The 23,543-nt window shown below is 38.2% G+C and overlaps 1 protein-coding gene across 1 annotated transcript; it reads left to right on the forward strand.

The window, feature by feature from the left end:
• Positions 1-1,010: 1,010 nt before the first annotated feature.
• Positions 1,011-21,437, forward strand: TXNRD3 (thioredoxin reductase 3). Its single transcript, XM_085235792.1, has 16 exons — positions 1,011-1,253; positions 7,357-7,417; positions 9,109-9,218; positions 9,754-9,867; positions 11,550-11,622; positions 12,442-12,561; positions 12,957-13,099; positions 14,496-14,611; positions 14,704-14,933; positions 15,058-15,146; positions 15,569-15,645; positions 16,906-17,062; positions 17,243-17,350; positions 18,208-18,303; positions 19,734-19,868; positions 20,156-21,437. The coding sequence occupies exons 1-16, from the start codon at positions 1,131-1,133 to the stop codon at positions 20,222-20,224; spliced, it is 1,821 nt and encodes a 606-aa protein (XP_085091918.1). The 5' UTR covers positions 1,011-1,130; the 3' UTR covers positions 20,225-21,437.
• The last annotated feature ends 2,106 nt before the right edge of the window (positions 21,438-23,543 follow it).

The following is a 23,543-nucleotide window of genomic DNA, read 5'->3' on the forward strand; positions in this document are numbered from 1 at the left end:
TGAGTGTAACGTGTGTCCAAAGACTGCATGCCAGCTCTAGTTAACTCCTTACACTTACAGGGAGCCATCTAAAGGGTAAAATCCTGAGGGCTGAATTTTATCTCATATTCTAAGAAACAAAGCAGAGCACAAAATATGGGGCTACGGCTTATGCTGCTAACAGTAACTAGAGCTATCAAAAGCCACTGAGTTGCATGGACAGGACTAACAACATGGTGATTGCTGACTCTATTACCGAGAACTCTTCATCTCTTTTCTTTTTCTGGATATCAGTCCTTTCTTTTTCTTTCAATCACCAACAGCAGCTACCAGCAGGGGAAGGCCAGACCTCCCTGCTCACTCCTCCACTCCAGTACTGGGGAGAGATATCCGATTTTGTCTAGGTTAATTTTATTAGTAAGAGCTGGTATAGTGCTGTGTTTTGGATTTTTGATGAAAACAGCGTCGGTAACACATCAAGTTTTATTCATTGTCAAGAAATTCTCACATTGCCTGCCAGCGAGGAGGCTGGGTGTGCACGAGGAGGTGGGAGAGGACAGACCCAGGACAGCTGACTAAAACAGGCCGAAGGGAAATTCCACACATTATGAGACCATGCAGAAAAGTAAAACTCGGGGGGGGGGGGGAAGCTGCCTACGAGGGCTGCCAGCTTTCAGCCCTGAGAATAACGAAGGACACACATCAGCACCACACCACCCAGCACAGCTCCCGCCAACAGGGCACAGCGCCACCGCCCGCGCATGCGCCCTCTCGCCACCTTCCTCCGGGCTCACTCCATTCCTCCTCTCAGCGGGGATGTGCGTCTTTACAAGAGCAAGTTTACCCACTTTCTCCCATGTTACCTTTTGAGAAATTGTAATTCTTATTACCTCAAATGGGCATATGGATTATTTGGTGATGATTCTTAGTTAGTGCATTGAAATAAAAGGCGGAAAGCTCTCTTTGGCTTTTTTCTCACCCCCTCCCTCCGTACGAATAGTTCAGCCCATCCCGTCGCCTTCCCTGCTCCGGAAGGGGCGTGGCCGCGCCGGGGTCATTGCGGGCTTCGGGCACGCGCCGCCGCTGTTGGCTGAGCGGGGCGCGCGCGGGCGGTTTCACCTCAGCGCCGCTCGCCTCAGGACGGCCTCGCCATGCCGCCGCCAGGGCAGACGCAGCTCCCGGATTGGGACGGCCTGAAGCTCCGCGTGCGGACCCTGATCGCCACGCACCGCGTCATGATCTTCAGCAAGAGCTACTGCCCCTACTGCCACCGGGTGAGGAAACGCCGCGGGGCCTCGCTTCTCCTGGGCCCTACGCAGCCTCTTCCCTTCCTCGCGGGCTGGAGCAGGCCTGTGGTGCGGCCCCCGGGCGAGGCGGGAAACTCCGGGGCAGCGCACGTGGAAAGGGGCGAGAGACCCTGCGGCACTGCGCCGCGCTCTGCCGTGCCGCGTTCTTCCCGCCCATTGGAGCCCATAGTGTTGAAGTGATGCGAGGTCCCAGCTGGGTCCTCGGCGGTTTTTTTTTTTTTTTTTTTTTTTCCTCTTTCAGGACGGATGAGTGCGTGGGAAGCGTTGCATGGTGTTTTTTGGCTGTTTTTTTTTTTTTTTTTTTTTTTTTTTCCCTCTGCCGGGCTGTTAGCTGGAGGTCGGGGTGCTGGCTGTGTTCAACTTGAGCAGAGCTGCTGCTCAGAGGGTAGGCTGAGCTTTCTGCTGGTTTTGAAGTTGGAGGGAGAAAGCTGACTGTGTTGCAAGAGTGTAAGTTCCGAATTCCAGCCATAGTGTATGTTTTACCAAAGAAAAGCTCCTAGTGATGAGTTGTGATGATTGGAGAGAACAGAAATTTTTCTAGCCCTGTTATGTGTGAATCACGCATAGCTGTAGCTGGTGAGCAAAAGTTGTTAAAGAAAAGCAGCATCTTCATTAGAATCTTAGAATACCGTCAGGCTTCATTTATACCTCTCACAGAATCTGGGTGTTTGCAGGCACTGTGAATCATGAATGTTTACAAACATTGGGTTAAGAGATGTTTAAACCTAGTAGTACTGTGCCTGATGTGGATGTAGTGAGGGAAAAATGTGAGAGGAGGTGTGGGATTGAGCTTTGATGGTCTTCAGTGGAGCGGACAACCAGGAAAAGGACCCAGAAGCTGCACTCTTGTGTGTAGTTTGGGCTTAGTCACAGCAGCTCTTGCGAGAGAGGCTATGTTGTGAGCCTGCTGTAGGAGTAGATACTGAGTATATTCTGTCTCAACTTGCAACTTAATCGAGGTTTTGGGAAGGAAAGCTTCTGTGTGTAAAACAGCAGGACAAACAAATCAGTTTCTTCTCACCAAGAATGTTTTGGCAGAAAGTTAGCATAGTAAGCAGCTATCTCCTAATGAAACTTGTTTATCTTATCAGTGGAAGTTTGAGAAAATGACTTAATAGTTGGCTGGCTATCTTGCTTAAGTGCAGTCCATCTGGCTGAAATGGTATCTTCTTTTGAGGGGATCTGCTTGTTGACTTCAGTGCTATTCTTTGAGAAGTACTTAAAGTTGTCCCTGACTGTATTATTCTTTGTGCTTTCAGTGGTTCTGGCCAGTCAACTTTTGGCATGCATGGTTGCTCAGTCCAGTGTCTTTTGAGGTCATAAAATGGCACAGTAACTTCTTAAACCTTGAAACCTATTCATTCATCTCTTTTTGGCATTGTGTTGGGACTTGACTAATACAAGGAGCTAATGAGAAAAGTAGGCTTATTGCAGTCCAGTAGTTAAATTTCAGATTAATGTCCTTTCCTGCATTCGTATGAAATTTCTCCATCAGACAGCATTAATTGCTTCTGGGAAACAGTCAGATCTGGGGAATACTGTTGTTAGTGCCACAAGGCAGGGAACATGTATCTAGAATAGGGGGAGGCCTCTCTCATGGCCCTTCCTAGGCAGGAGAGTTAAAAGACCTTATATGAGTGTTAAGTAACAGGTAGTAAATTTGAAGGGCAGGATGTGAAGCAGAAAAGAGCTGATGATGGGTTTCCTTGGTTTATGCTCTTTTTTTGAAGAGAAGAGAAAGATAATATGATGAAGAAAGCCAGTAGAAATTGTTTGTATAGTGGAGGGATGATTGGAGGAAAACTTGTGGAGGGAGAAGCCACATGGGACATCATTTGGTAAAAGAAAGAAATATTTGCAATAATATGAGTATTATCATGTCCTCCCTATGAAGACTTATAAAACAGTGAAAGGAACAAGAGAACAATGGATGATGCAGTGTTTTAATCTAGTCTGTGCAATTAATGAAGTGGATATAATTTGGAAGAGTTGTTACAGCTTGGGTATTTAGCCTATAATCACATAGTTTCAGATTGCTAAAGACAGAGATATTAATACTATGCAATATGTCTCACCATGGATGGCCGTTAGCAGTGTGTTTTTGGTAGCATTAATTGAAACACTGATGATGTTCACTGCTAGTTCACAGTGCATTCATGTTCTAAAAGATACATGGGAAGAATTCTTTGTTTCAAACACCCCATTCCTGGAGACATTCAAGGCAAGGATGAGTGGGGCCCTGGGCAACCTGAGCTCCTTGGTGGTAACCCTGACTATGGCAGGGGTTTGAACCAGGTGGTCTGTAAGGTCCTTTCCAACCCAAGCTATGTATGATTATTTGTTTCAAATGGAAGTAGCCACGCTGGAATTTTAAAATCATACTTTCCTTCAGATCTGCAAATAAATCTCTAAATGAATTAATTAGGTAGCTGTGTTTGATTGGTTTAGCTAGCAGCATGACCAGGCAATTATGCAGTTTTCTGCAAGTGCAATTCATTGTTCAGTTGTTAAGTCAGGCAGAGATGGGAAAGGGGTGGTGTTAGGATGACTTCCTCATCATAACTGAATTTGACTGTTCTTTAACTTCTTACCTCTCTGGAAAGACTAATGCTAAATAAGATGTATAAAGAAAACAAAGGGTTTTTTTTTTTAGTGTGAGAAATTGCTGGATCTGAACACTGTGATACATTAGTAAATGTTTTAAGAGTAGCTAATGTAGCTGTATAAAAACTGCCAGTTATTCCAGTTACGTGTTATGCTATTACTAAAGATCATCTGTATCCACAGGACCATTGGGTCAATTTGGCTGTAGCTATTAAATACTAGTTGATACTTGAAATGGCAGGCATGCAACATACCATGTTGCTTGAATTTACTACATGTGAGACTTAACTCCTCTAATGACAAAAAGCATCTCCAGGATGAATTTTCTTGAGTGCTAGACTGATTTCTAAGCTTTGTGCAATCTATTTCTTTATTTAGTGCTACATAAAAAATTTTCTGGAGTCTTTTTTGAAAACCTGAGAAGGCTTTGTATTTTGTAACTTCAGTTGTGCTGCTTGCCGTGGAGAATCCTTAGTATTTACCAGAAATCATTTCCTGTTTCCTTTCTCTAGACAACTCTACTGTTACTTTTCTGTTCTTCCTCTTATTCTCTTTTCCAAAGCAAGATCTAGTCTCTCCTGCCTGTATTGAAGATTTCATAACTTTGAGCATATAGTTGTCACTCTTGTTTCTGCTTCATCACCACTAATATATGCGTGATCTATTCATATAATCTATAATAACTGCTTCTAATTAGGATCCTGATATTTGTCTGGTTCTTTTTCTCTACTCTGTATCTTCAATAGAGAATAAACATCACCTAAAGGCACTGCTTTAAATTTGTCTTTTTTTCAGTTTAATCCTTTCTTGTTCTAAAAATGTCCTCTGTCCTGTCCTCCCCCTGCTGTCTGTTGTTCCACTGTTCGAGATGCATTTTTTGTATGTATTTTTTAAAGCCACTAATGAAAACTTGCCTTTTGTGTCCTGCTGTTCTGTTGCAGACTAAAACAGCAGCCAAGTGGAAAACTTCCCTTCAGAGCTGTAGTATGCCACTTTGTAGCAGCAGTCTTTTTTAAGCTTTGCTTTTTTAGATGTTTCATGGCATTCAGCTGGGGCTTATAACAGCAATTGCAGAGCAGGAATAGTTTCGCTGCAGTTTCCCACTTATTCAAAAGCCCATAGCTGTGGTCACTCCAGTAAGCAAGCCTTAGGGTAACAATGAGTTTAGAAGGAAAGTTTTTAGGGCTGTGTAGATGGTTTTAGAAGTCTGGGACATGGGATGTCTTAAGAAGAAGTTGGTTTGTTTATCCTTAAGAAGAGGATAGGAGGGATTATATTGCTTAATCACCCCTTGGTACCTGATAGGGAGAACAGCCACACTCTTCTCAGTTCTAGAGTGAAAGAACAGAGGACAATATGCACACTGTTAAACAAGGGATATTGTAATGAGATGAAAGGGAAATTCTTCCCTGGCGGTGGTCAAACATGGGAACAGCCCAGAGATTTGTGTTATCTGTCCTTGTAGGTATTCAGAACCGACATGGACAGTACTTTGCCCAAGATGATCCAACTTCATGTGTGCTCCTGTCTGAGCAGGCAGTTGCATCTGGTAACCTCTGAAAAAGTCCACTCCAACTTCATTTATTTTGTAGGTGTAAAATTAATGCTGTCATCTATACAAGCAGGGTTTATTTTAGTATGTTACTGTTTCAATATGACGTAAGGAAACTTGTATCATTAATACATAATATAAAAGCTATATCTGTCTTAATAAAGTTGAAGCCATTAGAAAGCAGAGAGCAGTGAAATACTTGGTGCTTGGCACAGCGACCACATGGATCACAATGACACAAAAGGCTTTTATCACATTTAACATTTTAAAATTTATTAAATGTGATTCAACTTACTCTTAGTGTTGTCAGTAAGTATGAGGTTCATCAGAAAGCTGGTTGTTGAAGTATTTTTATTTTCTTTCTTGAATCAACAACAGAGCACGCAAAGCTGCCATTGAGAATCCAGGCTGGCAAGGAGCATGCAGAAATTTAGCTATAGCTTTTTGCTAGAGCTGTTCTTATATCAAGACAGTTAGGATGAAAAGCAGATATTTCACCCAATGCCTTACAACATCTCTTTGCAGAGGTAAGTCTGCCAAGATACATTCTGGGAGTAAATATGCCAGCTTTAACATTACCCGTGTTATGAGGTATGTCCTTGTCAAACTGTGAGAACAGTTCACACAATTTCCATTTTGCTAGTTTTACAAATAGATGTTGCAAATAAAAAAATCTCACTTCTAAATGGCTGCTTGATTTGAATCTGGTAGTAGTGCTCTGTCCATTCAGAACTATTAGAAGAGGAAATTTCCTCCCCATGGAGGAAAAAAATAGCTCAAGTTGTCGTGCAGGGTGGCTTTTTCCTTTTCAAGGCTCATATACAGAGGTGATTGATTGTTTCCATGCTGGCCCCTGAATACCTGAAACATTTAAGATATGAGTGATTTAGATGGAAACAAAAATAAAAGGCATATAAGTTAGAACTGCTCCTGTCTGATCCTGGAGGCTGAGGCAGATGTTAAACCAGAAACCCAAAATCAGAAATAGAAAAAAAATTCCAGTCTTGTCCCAAGGCTCAGAGTAGGAGACATGATAGTTCAAACACATTTGATGTGCTCTTTGAAGTCACTCACTGATCTGGATTGTATTCCACCTGGGCAGTGTGTTTCAGTGTCTTGCTGTCAGGAAAACCTTTTCCTGCAGTCTAATAATCTCTTGAAGCAGTTCAATCCCATCAGTTATTGCTTCCACCACCACTTTGCTTCTTCCTTACAGCAGTCAGTTAATTATTTAAACACAGCTGTTTTTCCACATCTTTTCTTTTAGTTAAACTCATTGACTGCTTAGATTAATTGTTCTCCACTTGTTCTAAATATTTTCTGAAATACAGTGACCAAAAGTGCAAGACTGATACAGGGCTGGTAAGCTTGAGCTGACCTTGCTCTGTGTGCTTAGAGATTACTCTTGTGGCTTTTTATAATGGTTTTTTTGCTTAACAGTGTTTGTTTTGCAAGTTATCTTTAATCCCCATTCTTCTTTCTTTCCTTAGCACTTGGAAAATCTGACTGCTGCATTATTTTTCATGATATTTTTCTACATAGCAATTACTGTCATTGTTTTTGCCTGTTCAGGGGATGTTGATCTGCAGCTAAGCCAACTGTATAAAGAAGTTGTCTCTTAAGATCTGTTGAACTTGAAATAGGAGATTATCTGTGGTATACTTTGTCTGAACGCTGTTAAGTAGCCTGACTTTAAATGAGGACTGTGCAAAATGTAGAATTAGTGCCAAACTTTATGAAAGACATCTATGGCTATACCCTCAAAGAATTATAATGGAGTCTTAAGTCGTTATGCATTTGTATAATTGAGAATTAAAAGTCTGCATTTACCCTGAACCGTGTATTAGATCTTGTGGAAGCTTTGCCTTGGCAGTCTGCCTGGGTACAAAAACATTGTGTCCTTTTCTGTTACAGGTAAAAGAACTCTTCCGCTCGCTAGGTGTACAGTACTATGCTTTGGAACTGGATGTAACTGGTAAGTAGCAGAAAGAAAGTGTATCAGGTGTTGCTTAATGTAACTAGAACTGGGTGAATGTGCACTGCTTTAAGCTGTCTTGAGCTAAGGTAAGACTTGAGGAATCATGGAAAGGACTCGTGAGGATTGTTGAGTCTCAATTTTAAATGTATGGAGACCAAAAAGCAATTGGCTTCATTATGGATTTTAGTGTGGGGGATACATTTTTAATTTCACTAAAGGTCCTCTTTCAGTACAAGCCATCTACTGATTGTATGTACAGAGGATGTAAGATCTGGTTTCTCCTTTGGGAGTCCCGTCTTTCAGGAAGAAGCCTTTGGTAGTTTTCTCTTACCTCTGTTATGGCTTCTAGATGAATTGTTAATGTTTGATGTGGTGTAACAGTGACCTTCATAGGGAAAGCTGCTGAGTCATTGGAAAGAACGTGAATTCCACTGTCTTTACTGTTATCCATTTGAGCTTTTTCTAAAGCCTTTACTTTCACCACTCATGTAGCGTGTTATACATGTGTATATACTGCTTGTAGTTTTAAGAACAACGTTTCTAAAATTACAATGAGTTCCTCATCACACCATTAGTAAGCTGTTGATTACGGATCATCATTCGTATGATTTTATATTTTATTTTTCCTATGCATAGAAAGAAAATGTAGTTTCTAATCCTTTCTTTTCAAGCATGTTTAAGCAGTATTTGAGGGGGAAAATGTGTTAGTAATAAAAGTACCTCATCGGACTTATCTCAACTTTTATTAACGAAAAGTAAAAAATACTATAAACTAGGCATAGCCATATATATTCACAGTACAGCTCTCAGTAATTCTTTGATTTCCTGAAATTACTTGTTATTAAGAAAACGTTTCTTTTGCAGTTGTTTCAATCACTGATGGTAAATAAATCTCGGAGTATAAAGATTTTTAACCAGTGATTACTGTAAAATCTTCCCACATTTACTACTGTACAACTTTTGAGAGCTCTAAGCTGAGGCTGCCTATTGGTGCTGGTGATTCAGATGTCAGGTCAGGCAATGATGGTCTTAAAACAGGAAGATTTCAAAGAGTGTGGCAGATAGAAAAAGCTTGAAGATGCTTTGAACATGACCACGCTTATTCTTCTGATCTCCAAATTCTTGTAATTACAAAGCTGCTGGGCAAAACTGTATGCACTTAAGTGGAACAGAACTCCAAAACCAGACAATTCTACTGGGGAAAAAAAAACTGTATGATTTCTTGTGGTATCTAATATATTTTATTATATATATATATAAATTGTATTTACTTTTGTGTCTATTATTATGAATTTTTAGTAATATTTAGACTAATACAAAAAATAATATATATGTGTAAGTATATATAGAAAGATAAATATATTTAAAATTTTAAGTGTGTTACCAAATGTTACACTGTCAGAATGGGATTCTGGAAAGAATCCAGAAAACGTGGGGCTAAACTTGATTACTTCAACTACTTCAGCCCGAAGGACTTTGGCTTGCAGTACCTATTTATCCTCCATATTTTAGCCAGCCTTTTCGCAAAGTATTTTGTGTCCAATATATGTAGAAATGTGATACTTAGTAAATAATTGTTTTCTTGACAGACCTATATATGTTGCAGTCTACACCTTTAAAAAATGTCAGCTTGTATAAAAAGCCCCTTCTTGAAAATAGTTTAATATACCTTTTTCATTTGTTTTTAGATGATGGACCCAGTATTCAGCAAGTGTTAGTGGAGTTAACTAATCAGAGGACTGTGCCTAATGTTTTTGTCAATGGAAAACATATAGGTGGCTGTGATGCAACTTACAAGGTAACTTCCTTTAAAAATAACTAGGAGTAGACAAGAATGGAGGGGTGATGTTAAGTCAAGTCACTTTTCTTGTGCTTCTACCGTCTAGCTTGTTGGTGAATTAACTTAGCCTCTGCATTTCTGTTACAAATAGGCAAGTGTGCATTTTCTTGAATTTATCTGCAGACAGACTTAGAAAGTTTGTGCAGCACTCAATCCAAGCTGTAGGACTGAGGAAATAGGCCATCAAGTGTTTTTAACTTGTGTGTTCTGTGACCTAAAGTCTGTTGTGCAAATAAATGTGAACATGTTTGAATCTTTTCCAGGATCATAAACTTAACAATTGCAGAATTTTTTGGGATCCCCTTTTCAGAGCAGACTCAGCTAGATCAGATTGCTTGGAGGAGTCCTTGCCCATACAGATACAGAAATTCAGGAACAGCTGTGTTTTCTGTTACAATAATGAAGGGGAAGTAATTAGACTGAGTGGTCTAGGTCAGAAAAGGCATTGTATTTCAGTTTTTGCTTAGAAATATGTGGTGACTTGATTTTACAGGCTTATGAGAATGGAACACTGCAAAAACTTCTTGGTAATGTCAAAGATGCAGAAACCTATGATTATGACCTCATTATTATTGGTGGTGGCTCAGGCGGACTCGCTTGTTCCAAGGTATGACATGAACAAGTTGTATATGAAACTTCATCAAAAATAAGTTTCCATATTAATCACAGTAGTGATTAGTAGTGTTAGTCTTGTTAATGAATCAGGAGCAGTCTTGGTAGTTTGCTCATTCAAAGAATGACAGCCTGTTGTATGGACAACTTCCTAGACAATGACTACTCAGGTCTTGATCTAATAATAGGTTTTAGGTTCCTAGCTGAGAGTGGAACTTCTTAAGTGTTTCCTCTTTATGAGCAGTGTACAGGCACTAGAATGCTTCCAAACAGTAATCTGGAAAACTTGAAGTACTTCTGCATATTAGGATCCAGGACTACCAGTAATCTAAAACGAAGTGTTTTCAATTGTTATCTGAATGAGCTGTTTCACATTTCATTATCCCTTCTAGCTGCTTTTTCAGAAATGGTAACAGATGGTGCACCTCTTTCACAGTTAGCTGTTATTCAGAGTGCCACTAGACCTGGGATGCAGGTTCAGTTTTCTACACAAGGGATTTGAACCCATGTTTCCCACTTCTCAGCTAGCCATCTTAGCTGTTAATTTTTGTTTTGGTCACGGTGAGGTTGCTCTTGGTAACCTTGCTGACTTCTATACAACAGTATAATTAAGCATGCAGCTATAACTAGATCAACATAAGAAAGGTAGAGAAGGAGATACGCATTGTACTTTATTCTAATTTGTGGGAGAAGGTGTGAGTTCTTCCTTTCCTCCAGATTTGTGTGTATATCATAATAGTCAGTCACAGGTGGTTGATGTGGCTTCAGTGTCCTTGGACTGAAGAGGGCTTCTGGAAGGCTCTCATTTCCTGTAGTTACAGTATAATAAGCTATTAAACGTAAATCTCCCTCCACTTTATCCAACAACTCCTTCAGTAGGCTAGTTTTCAGAATGCTGCAAATCTTTCCTTAGTGCCTTCTGGGACATGAACTGTAAATTTGGTGGTAATTACCAACTTGTTCAGAGTGGAAGAGTTCATTTATTTGAAAAATAGGAAATAAGTGGGTAATTCTAAACTTGTTTGATCCAGGATCACAGCAATTGTATGCAGGAGCTCTTAAACAGATTGGATCAAACCTTTAGGTGCCCTTAAAAAAACATCTAATATTGAGTAGCTTGGTCATTCTGTGGATATAGGTTTATAGGATTATTCAGTTTGAAATGGACATCAGGTGGATATCTAATCAAAGCTTTGACTTCAAGCACGGTGAGCTAAGGTTATGCAGGGCCTTATTTATTTGGGTCTTGAAAATCTTCAAAGTCTTGGGGTACCAGTGTGTCTGGGAATCCCACTTTCCTACTTGTCTGTCTTCATGGAATTAAGTTTGTTCTTCATTATCTTATTTCAACTTAGGGACTTTTTCTTTTATCCTTCCACCACTTGCCACTGCAGTGAGCATGGCTCCAGTACTGTGACTCCTAGGCACTGGAAGGTTGCTATCTACCATAACCTTCTTTTCTTCAGACTGAAGAAGCCCAAGTTTTCTCATTATTCTCATAGGACATGAATGTTTGATAGTAGAGAAGGTAGAAGAGCTACACATGGTAATGAGACTGACTAGCATAAGAGCCTTATATTTGTGCTAAGTATATCATCAGTGCAAACGAGCAGTCATATTTCTTGGTCAAGGAAATATTTGTTAATGCTGGTTTATCTTCCTTTTTTTTTTATACAGGAAGCTGCTACCTTGGGAAAGAAAGTGATGGTATTAGATTATGTTGTGCCAACGCCCCTGGGAACCACCTGGGGTAAATATGGTGTTTGAGTACCAGTGATAAGTGTATTGATTTGTAAGATACTGTGGATTTGTATTCTTCAAAATTATGGCAGAATTCTGTAATTCTGAAACATAACAAAGGAGTTGCTTTTCTGACATGCCTGGATGGTTATTTCTGTTTTGTATATTGCTAGCTCTCTGTTCTTTGTCAAGTGTTGTTATAATTCAGTTACAAACTGTGGCCAAACGTGTGTGTGTGCGTATTCACAATCTTTTGTCTGTTTTTAATGCCTTTTTAGTTCATCTGGTTTATTTCATGAATGACTGATCTAGGTTATGTGTAAAACAGCGTGACTGTATGGCTGTGCATGCATCACCTTTTTATAATTAAACAGCTACTGTCTGACCTTATTAATGCTATTGGCAATTGAGAAATAGTAAGGAATTTCAGTGGTCAGACTGAGTTGAAGTGTGACTGTACTTTCATAGCTTTAAAGCAGATTTGTATTTCAGATTTCCACAGAATAGATAATTCTGAACTCTGGGTTTTTTCTGTCATGATTTCTTGCTGATCCAACTTACTTACAAAGCACCCTGTAAGTAGCTATCATGGATGTATATTGAAGACATCACAGTAAACCCTTCTTGGCCGGATGAGTCAAATGACTTCTTAAACTGAATACAAATTTGTAAACTTGGTGTATTCATATTTTAAAATGTCTCTAACAGCAGAATTTCATGTTAGTTTTGTTACAGTATCGTGAACTGATATACGGGTGACTATGCCAAGCATAATAGAAGCATAAATATTTTGTTCATGCAAGCAATAACATGGTTCTTCCCATCTTAGGACTTGGTGGTACATGTGTAAATGTAGGTTGTATTCCAAAGAAGCTAATGCATCAAGCAGCACTTCTGGGGCAGGCACTCAAAGATTCAAGAGCATACGGCTGGCAGTATGAAGAACAAGGTTAGTAAGAACATGGGACAGACAAGACTGTACAGATGACTCTTAGATAGTTATGCCAGTTCTATGTACTTCAGACTTAGGTAATTATTGAACTCTGCTTGTTTACCAAGTAAATCAATGATTCTTCCTCCTCGAGTCATACATAAAAAATCTTTAAGATTAGAAGCTAGTTGTGTTTTATTCCCTGTATTATCTCAAATAAATGGATGAGCTTCTTGAATGGGCTTATTTCAGATAGTTACAAGTCAGGTAAATGTATCATGGTGATTTAAGACTCTAATAGGCATCATCATTACTAATAATGATGGCTGCTTAACAAAATGTACAACGAATAAGATTTGATCTTTTAACAGTTCATTTGGTTTCTAAAATATGAAATTAATGGCTTGTTTCAGTTAAACACAACTGGGAGACCATGGTAGAAGCAGTTCAAAACTACATTGGCTCTTTAAACTGGGGCTATCGATTGTCCTTAAGAGAGAAATCTGTGACATACCAAAATTCCTATGGAGAATTTGTTGAACCACACAAAGTTAAGGTATGTCTTATGTTTAAAAGATTTTATTTAGTTGGGAGGAAAAACTTGGGCTCTTGAGCTGCCTTTTAAATTCCATCAAGGAAAAAATCTTCATTCTGACATTGTCAGCCTAAAAGAAGTTGTTCCTGAAATGAAATACCAATTCAAATTGATGTTTTGCTTTATTACATGTCACAGTGCAAGTTACTAGACTGGCAAACATAGGAGTAATGTGGATGTTGGTTAAACTGAAGTCTTGCATGTATATGGCGAAGTAGTCTCTGTGGCTAGCTTTGCTTAAGGTGAGCCAAAAAAAAAAGCACAGAAACACTTTAGCAGTAACAATATGCCACTTGGGAACTCTTCATACTAAGATACGTACTACATATTGCACAGACTGCAGAAATTAAATTTGGATTAAGCACTTGCATAATAGTGCTAGATAGAACCTTATGCTGTATCAGCATAAGAATTAAACTGTCTTGCAAGACAGAGCATGTGCTGGCAATCCTGCTATGAGTGATAGTAGTGTAGCAAGGTTAACTTAGAAGAATTGCGTTTTGAAGAAAACTATCTGGATCAGTGGCTGCAATTGTCTGTTTTCAGTATGAGCTTATGAAGGATGAAATAAATGTATTTCAAACCAAGTGATTAGTACTGAGAAGATGGTGTGCTCTACTTGCTTCATCTGCCAACTGTTTCAGTGTCTGCATGTGCAGGTTATCTGCTTAATAGTGCTCTTTTTCTATAAATAAAGTAGAACAGAAACTTTCAGTAATAGGTTTTACTTGATGAACTTCTGAGATCCCTTCCAACCTACACTATGTGATAACTTGCTGGGGAGGAAGCTTCTCTTTCTGTGTTGGTAAATAAAGAACAAGAATGAAGATTGGATTTCAGAAGAGATGCATTGGCAGGATAAAATTCCCCAAGGGCCTTTAGAGATCAAGAAAATAACTAAATCACTTTTAATTCATTTAAAATAGGGTATTAGACCCTCCTAAAGCATTTAAGTAGATTATATTTTTATTTTTCTAAATTAGCATAAGAAGTGATTGGTGTTATTCTGTAATTAGTTGGTCTTTCCTTAGAAGCAAGGGGTGGAAGAGCACCCTTCATTTGTTGTGGATTTTTATAATTTAAAGTTATCAACTACTCATGTAGATTTAATTGTTCATATGAGCAGAATTCAAGTAGTAAATGATTTTATGTGCTGTAAACTAAAAGAACAGAGTAATAGTCTGTGCTTTAAACAAGTAGTTCAGCAGTGATCTGTATGGCCTGTCTAAATGTTTGAAACTACCTGTACATAAATTCTTAAACATATCTGCAATGTTTAGGTGAAGATCGTATTTTTGTTTTTTTACTTTGTTGTAAAACCTATTCCTATGGTAAAGACTTTTGTGTTTATAAACAGGCAACTAATAGAAAAGGACAAGTAACCTATCACACAGCAGAGACTTTTGTCCTGGCAACAGGAGAAAGGCCTAGATATCTGGGTATTCCTGGAGATAAAGAATACTGTATTACAAGGTGAGATTAAAAGCATAACGAACTGAATTTTCTCTGCTCTAAAACTTGCAAAGACCATATTAAAAGAGCCATGTAACTTCTTTTCTTTTTAGTGATGACCTCTTCTCCCTGCCTTACTGCCCTGGCAAAACGCTAGTTGTGGGTGCTTCCTATGTGGCACTGGAGTGTGCAGGATTTCTTGCTGGTTTAGGTCTAGATGTCACAGTCATGGTGCGTTCCATACTCCTCCGAGGCTTTGACCAAGAGATGGCAGAAAAAATAGGTGCCCACATGGAAACACATGGTGTAACATTCATAAGAAAGTTTGTACCTACTCAGGCAAGTGCTTTCTTAGCTTCCTTCTCTTTGCGCAAAATTACCTTAAACAACACAGGTTAAAAAAAAAAAAAAAAAATGCTTTCTACTGCTTAAAAACACTCTAATCTTGCAAATCTTTGTACAGGTAGAAAGGCTGGAGGATGGCACACCGGGAAGACTAAAAGTGACAGCAAAGTGTACTGAGGGTCCAGAAATTTTTGAAGGAGAATATAACACTGTAAGCATTTCTGGATTTGAAGTAACTAAATATAGCAGTGCTGTGAAAATATATTAAAATACTTTAAAAGCTGTTCAGGATAAGGCAAAGAGAAGAATTATTTGCCAAGAAAGACAAGTAGTTTCCTGGCAGGAAAAAAAATGGAATTGAATAATCATCTCCAGTTGCACCTTGTCAGCAGAAGAAGTGAAATTTCAATGAGTGGAATTTAGGTTTTGTGCACAATGTTTTTGTTTTGTTTTGTAGCTGATGTTGCATTTCTGAAATAAGCTGCACATGAGGGAGGCTGAACTGGGGACTCCTCTTCATAAAATTTTTTTGAGAAGTCACTTCAATTATGAATGCTTTAAAGCCGTTTCAGAGAAGAGTAAAACCTAATCAGCTTTACACTTCTTTAAAGTTACTGTATGTAATTTTTTTAGGTTTTGTTAGCCATTGGTCGGGATGCTTGTACCAGAAATATTGGCTTACAGACAATTGGTGTCAAAATCAATGAGAAGTAAGTATTGCTCAGCTCCTATAAGCCACTGATTTATTTTACCTTTTTAATAATATCTAATGATACTGATATTTTTTTAACCTCATTCTTTTTTTAAGCCAAGCAGTTATATGAATCTTTGACATCTTATCTGTCCTGGATTTCAGTACAATTTCTCAAACTTCATTTCCATAAAAGATCTATTGTAGTACCTACTTGTTGGCTGCTGCACTCCTGCAATACACTTAATATTTACTTAATTTGTTCAGAAACTACAGTCTAGTACTCTCTTAACTTACGAGGGGAGGCCTGCTAAAAATAAAAAAGTAAATAAAAAATAAAAAATAAAGTATTCTTGTTTCAGCATTTCTTGATAGCTGTTCCACATATGAGCTTAAACTGTAGATCTACAGGAATCTTAGTATATTTGTGATGTGTTTCTTATCTTTTTTGTAGTAGGCTTTTAAGTCTTCAAGTAGTGCTGTAGTCCTGGATCTTATTTGGCAAGTCAGTCTGAGGATTTAAAGAAGTAAACTTCACACTCCTTACAGATTTTGTTTGTTTTCTCTCTAGAGTCTGTTGCAAAACCTGGTACAAAGGAAGAGGCAGGATTATATAGATCAGAGAGAGAATAATTAGTCAGCTTCCAGCAGCTAGAAATTTATTAAACAAGCTTATTCAGGCTCTTGGTGGTGCATAGTAATAGGACAAGAACTTGAACATAAGAAGTTCTGTACTAACATGTGGAAGAACTCCTTTAGGTAAGGATGACAGAGCACTGGAACAGGTTGTCCAGGGAGGTTGTGGAGTCTCTTTCAATGGAGATATTCAAGACCCAAGTGGGTGCCTACCTGTGCAACCTATTCTAGGGAACCTACTTTAGCAGAGGGCTTGAACTCAATGATCTCTTGAGGTCCCTTGCATTGTAATTCTGCGATTTAAACATGTGAGTGATGCAACTTTTTCCCCATAGGGGAAAATGAAAATTGCAAGCTGTATGGCATTCAAGTAAAAAATCAAACATCCAAAGATTTCTGACCAACTTAAATGTCATCAGATTTGTGTTGAAAACTGACTTCAACCATGTAGAGTTAAAGGTAACTGATGCTTTGAAGAGCTTGCAAATGAAGTGGAAAAGAAGTGTACTTACTTTAAGTACTAAGCATGTTTTCTTAACATCTTTGTGGCAGAACATCTCCCTGCTATTGAGTATATAGTTTTTGGAGGCCTCTGAGGAAGGTTGTGATATTGAACTCTGTTCTGTTTTTTTTTTTTTTAAAGGAATGGGAAAGTACCTGTAAATGATGAAGAACAAACCAACGTGCCTTATGTTTATGCTATTGGAGATATCTTGGACGGAAAGCTTGAACTTACTCCTGTTGCCATTCAGGCAGGGAAACTCTTGGCCCGCAGGCTCTATGGTGGTAGTTCCACAAAGGTAAATCTGTAAGAACACAATTTTAACTTCAATACTTTTTGCCTCAGACTTTCAGTGACACCAGGTTGATTTGTATGTGTGACTGTGGGGACTGTGAGCATTTGGCAAAAAAGGAAAGGCTCATAAATTTTCTTATGAATTACTGATTGCACAGTCTAAATATATATTTTGCTTTTTCAGTGTGACTATATCAACGTACCAACGACAGTGTTTACTCCTTTAGAGTATGGCAGCTGTGGGCTAGCTGAAGAGAAAGCCAAAGAAGAATATGGAGAACAAAATTTGGAGGTGAGAGCACTCAATATTTGATTAACCTGGAGCTTGATGTTTTTTGTCTGTAGAGGTTACTTCAACAAGTCTTTGATCATGAAAGTGTCATACGATGACGAAGTTACTGGACTCCTAGAAATTCACGACTTGGTAACACTAGAGTTGTGCATAGCTATTTGCATGCTGCTGAGAAATGTTTGATTTCAGGAGGCCAAAATCAGGTTGCAAAGCTGTGGGTAGCTTTTTTTTGTTGTAAGAATGTAAATACTATTAATGCTGAAGTATACCAGACTCTTGAGACTGCCAATTTTGTATGTGTTCTTTGTACCTAAATTGGGTATAAATTTCTTCCTGATCTTTTTTTTAGACTTTAGGAGTGTTGGCTGTAATTTGTTTTAACATAATTTCTGGCTTCAATGATTCTCTGAAGAAGACAATGCTATTAAAAAATGCTAAAGTTAGAGCTGTTTGTATGCTTTCTATTTAACTCCTTATGTCCTTCAAATAAACTTTGAGTTATTTAGCATCTGCTTTAATTGTTTTGCACAGTAGGGTTAAGTATAGAGAAACTAGATATTAAATTTATACTAATTTAAAAACTTTTCTCTCTGCAATTACAATCATAAGCTGTAGCTGTATTAAATTGAGTGTTTAAGTTAGAGCATGTGTTTTTAACCAAGTGTTCCTCTAACTTTTGGAAGATGGACTGGGTGGGAGTGGGGGTAGTGGGGAGAAAGAAGAAAACACTGTATTGTTTAACAAATAATCAAAATGTAGTGGGTTAAATGTCAAATCACCTATCTGCAAATACAGTTTGAAAAAATAAACCTTGATTGAATTCATCAGACAATTATGTCCTGTCTTGTCTTCCTTAGGTTTATCACAGTTTGTTCTGGCCACTTGAATGGACAATACCAGGTAGAGATAACAACACTTGTTATGCAAAGATTATCTGCAATAAACTTGACAGTGTAAGTAGTAAGCCAAAATGTGTGTGTTCAGTGTATTCATGATAACTTGTTTGGACCAGCCAAATGTTTAATATTTTCTGTCTTGACTTAGGCCAACTCTATCTGTTCTGTTAATGTAAGCATAGTTTTAATAGATTTAGTCACTTTGGAAAGATCAGATTCTTTGATGTGTATTGTGTGGTGGTTTTTTCTTTGTAACAGCTGTTTCAGCAAATAATAGTTTATGGATTATGAAACTTCATCCTGAATTTCTATTTAAGGATGGATTCATTGAAGAAATTCTCCAGAGTTTTTCTTTTTTAATTGCTGGCTTACGCTTCTGGATTTTTGTGGGGTTGGGTTTTTTTGCTATGTGCTCTTTGCAGTGTTCAAATGTTTGTGTGTTTAGCAGAAACCTGTAAAATATCTTGATCCTAGAACCTCAGTGATAAGAATTTCTAGTGGTTGGTGGGTTTTCTTGCAAAAAAGAAGTGTCAGTGCTGTCTAGTATCTGTGTGGAAAACTGTCTGATACAAAGAAAGACTTTGTTTAAAAATGACTTCGGAGAGAAGGAATTATATGATGAAATAGCTTATTTCCTCTTATCTTAGCCATGCTTACTCTTCCTTATTTACCTATGCCATTCTCAAAGGCTGCATTTATTGAAGGCAAAAAATGCCAAATGAAAACACTGGAGGTGAGATTTGCCTTACAGAACCTTTTTTTTTTTTCCTAGTATGGTGAATGTCGGAAATGTAAATAAGGAATGTGTTGTTTCTTGCAAATTATGGTCAGACCTGGTCTAGAGCTCCTCTGACGGCATTGTGGAACGCTTTAGGAAAATGTTTTAAGCCAAATTTTGTATTCCTCTTGGTAAATCAATTAATCAAGCAAACTGAAACAGGCCACAGTAATTTTTATCTTATTTCTGTAGGCTACAGCCACAACTGTAGATCTGTAGATCTTTCTACAGAGACAGCTTGCTCAAAATACAAACCTAGTATGTTTTGAAGGAAATTCTTAATAGTTTAGGGGAAGAGAACAGCCAGTGAATCTGTTCAGTATCAGATGTTTTTAAGACAACATAAGCAGCTCCTTCATTTGAATTTATTGTAGATCTGAACATACTGCTTACCTACAAAATAATAGATGATGATTTTGTCAACTGCAGTTGATTAGTTTTAATATCTTTAGAGTTTTTTTGAGTGCTGTTCAAGAATAATAAAACTCATGTTAAAGCCTGTTTTCTTCTGATATAATGGTATGGAAGGCTGAAATAAGCCATAGAACTATCTTCAGAGTGGTTTGTGGGTTTTTTCTTCTCCTCCCAAGATGATGCTATTGACCTGCTTGCATAGCATATACATTTAGGTGTGGTAGGAGTTTGTAGTGCTGAAACTGTGTTAAACGTTACCTATTTCACTAATTCTTGTTTTTTTTTTACCTCAAAGAACCGTGTGGTAGGATTTCATGTTCTTGGGCCTAATGCTGGTGAAGTTACCCAAGGTTTTGCAGCTGCAATAAAATGTGGTCTCACCAAAGAACTCCTTGATGAGACAATTGGTATCCATCCAACATGTGCAGAGGTAAGGGCCAAAAGAGCTTTATTTAAAACCTACTTGTGAAGGTGGTTACTTAGATGCAAGAAATGAATACTGAAGTGCATTTTATACTGAGTGTTGTTTAGCATTTGCTTAACTTCTGACTACAAGATACTGAGATGCGATAGGAGGCGTTAAGTGTGCACTGCAACTTTTTCCATTGTAGCAATTTAAAGAACTCTAGCATTGTTATTTCGCAAGAAGAGCCTGATAGCCATGTGGATTATGATACAGAGCAATAGTAAATAAGCAATTGTTTTGATTTCTTGCAGGTGTTCACTACAATGGATATTACAAAATCTTCAGGACAAGACATCACTCAACGGGGCTGCTGAGGTTAAACCTGCTGTCTTACTTGCTTTCATACTGTTCACACTTAGTTCTGTGGAAGTCCTTTACATCAAACTGTTGTGCGATAAAATAGACATCTGCATCAGTACCGTTGTATGTAGTGCAGTGGGGAGTGGTGCTTTAGTAAGGCTTCCTCAGTAAATAGTGTTGCAAATGGAAGCAGTAATACAGCAGGGAAATCTTGAACAGAAAATCCTGACTTTGCTTGGAATTGGCACTAATGTGCTTTTTTGACGTTCTGGCTCAAAACCTTACTGTGAGGTGAGCTGTAACTGATGGCTGCCATGCAAGGTTGGGAGATATTTTCATCCAGTCAGATGACTGAACTTCTCCTGAAGGAAATCCTCAAGTTGCACAAATTAAAGCTGACACTTCTAAGCTCCAGAGTCTTGTCTAAATGCCTGAAGTAGAAGACAAATATATAACTGAATGAATCTTACCAGCAGTTTAAAGTTATCTAATTTCATTAATGCATTTTGTTTTATTTGTGTGTCTAGTTGAGGCAAGATGGGCACAAATTGGATGCAGTGGATGAATAGTGCAGTTAAAGTATTAGTATCTCCTTTCAACCAGTCTAAAACTTCAAAACTTCGAAGACATTGCTGCTGTTACATTCTTAGTTTGACCTCAGGTGGCATTATGTCTTTAAGAGAAATTGAATTGTAGGAATTTTGTATGTCAGGGTTGAAGAGCATAAGTGCAGGACCTTGTCAATTCGCTATTGCTATTTATGGCTGTACTTAGTGCTAATAGTCTCAAATCTAGCTTCAGCTCTACTGTAAAACATCACAGAACCCAGAAATGTTACATCTGTATTCTTCTGTGCAGTATTGAAGTTTGAAAGAGAAGAATCTCAGAATAATCTGCCCTGTTAATATAGTAGATGCCTGTCATGATGGTAACATGTATTGCATAGAATGTCTCTTTGGAGCATGTGTTGCAGCAGAGAACAATGACTTGGTATGCTGTCACACTTTGTGTAGTGTTGTGTACAGTCATTACTCTGAAGTTTTCTTCCACCCCAGCCTTCTATTCTGGGGGAATGATGCTTGAATTTGGCTCTTAGTTTTGTTCAAAGAGATGCTTTGAAAGGCTGTTTTGAACATTGTATTATAATAAACAAATAATTTTTAACTATTTAATCTGATGTAATATGGCATTTGAAGTTCAATAAATAACACAACGTTTTGTTGTCTGACCTCATTATTTGCATTAATGCATACATAATAAGTCTTATTTGTGCTGAAATTATATTGTTTCATATGCAGTACTAATGCTTCCATAGACTTGTGCATTCTGTGATCTCTTAAACGGAGAAGGAAATTCTCTTGTCAAGTCTGGGGGCTTGCTCCAGAAATCTAACATGCTTCTACTTCTGTATACAGATTTTGCTGTTCAAGCTGAGAGGCCAACTTTATATCAGTCTGTATAATTCAGAATGTCTTGCATATATGCATGTTAGTCTTTTATCACCACACCTGCAGGTATTCTACTGTTTAGTAACGTTAAGGTTTTGGGGTTTTGCTATGGATGCCTAGCAGTTCTCCAGAGTACTTAAACTTTACTGTTTAAAAAGTGAGTAGAGATTAGGATGAACTACAACAGATAATATTTTGTGGACTTTGCACAATATAAGTAGCTGAGATGGAACTTGGGAAACCATAAGTCAATCAGGTGGCTTTGTGCTGTAAGAAACTGACTTGCAATGACAAAGTTTGACTTGGGTAGCCATATTATACAGGAGACTGGAAAAGGAAACAAATTTTAAGGCAAAGAATAATGTCTTCCTGGAATTTGTATTAGGTAAACAGGCACTAATTGAGTTTGATTTCATACTTGGATTTGATTAGCAGGTTCAGATTAATTGATTGATAATTACCACTTGCGTATCTGTAATGTTATACTAATGGTGGATGTTCCTTATGTCAAGGACTTGCCTGGGCTGTCAGCGATTTTTTTTTTTTAAATACTTTTCACACATTGAGACCTTTGGACAGCTAGTCTCTTAAGCCTAAAACTCTCAGTTGTAACATACAAAATTTATTGAACTCTACAGAAGCAGTATTTGAAGTGAAGCGAGCTGCTACATGGTGAACATGCTCATGTTTTGGTAGGCTGGTGTGTAAAGTCAAAGGTGATGTGACAAGAGGCATGGCTAAAAGCCAAGATGTTATGCTTGACAGCAGATGTTAGAATCTGAGAAGTAAAAATCTAACCAAGCTAAACATTCTACATTCAAGAGGTTTTCTCAGTTGTTTTGGTTTGATTGCAACAGAGTTAAATAAGTAGAACAGCTTCCTGCTTCAGTCTTTTCTAAAGCATCTCTTCAAGGAATCTACTTCTGGAGAGGAACTCTATCAAAAATGCTCAAGTGTAGCTTTCTCAAGAGCTTTTGTTGCATTATGTTCTCAAAATGCTCTTTTGCCTGGCACTATTCAAACCAAAACATAAATTGTAGGCCCAGTATTAATGACAGAGTGTGGGGAGAATTCCCTGGTATAGTTCTGAACAGCCTGTGAGACAGCTCGTGCCTCTTTCATTATGTTGCAATTTCTGTAGTTTCTGCTGGTCTGCCCTCTGACAAGAGGCTTAAGGGGAATTATGTACATTCTAGTGCAGTGAAGTGTAACAGCCAGGTTGTTAGCTTGGTAAAGTAATTGTGAGAATCTGACATTAGTTTACACAAGCTGATTAAATGGTTCTCAGTAGAACAAATAACTGCAGGTAGTAAGCACTAGCACTCTGTATATGTTTGCTTTGGTGACAACAGTAGCCACTGAAAACTACAGGAGAGTCTTTGATGTTATAGGTAGCATTTAAATGAACGTCTGCCTACGTTTGTATTCAGTATTTAAACCTGCTTTGATGGATACTTAGCAGTTGCCGTTCTAACTGGGATTACAATGCTTTGAAACTCTTTTCCCTAGCTAATGAGGAAGCAGATGCCTTGTTCTGAAACTTATTTGCTCTGAATCATTTAGAAGTTTCACTAGTACAGACATTCGGGCAGTGACATCAAAGGCAACACGGAATGTTTACATTTCTGTTGTCATAAATGTTCACCAAGTTCTAAAGGGGTGTTCTGTGTCCTTAAAACATTGATAACATTTTAAAGACTGCAGTTGAGAGTATTCAGTAGGTTACTGCATCTGCTGTTAGCTGAAGTAATGGTTTGTCTGGGTCACTGGTAATTATGGTATTCTTATCTGGACTCTAGTTCTTGAAGCAGTGAACAAACAGCAAAGCTATGTGCTTTTTGACTTATTGGTGACATTTATCCTTTCCAGGGCTAGGAGTGGTTATGATTAT

This window comes from Meleagris gallopavo, chromosome 14 (assembly GCF_905368555.1).
Source record: "Meleagris gallopavo chromosome 14, MGAL_WU_HG_1.1, whole genome shotgun sequence".
NCBI classification, from domain to species: Eukaryota; Metazoa; Chordata; class Aves; order Galliformes; family Phasianidae; genus Meleagris; species Meleagris gallopavo.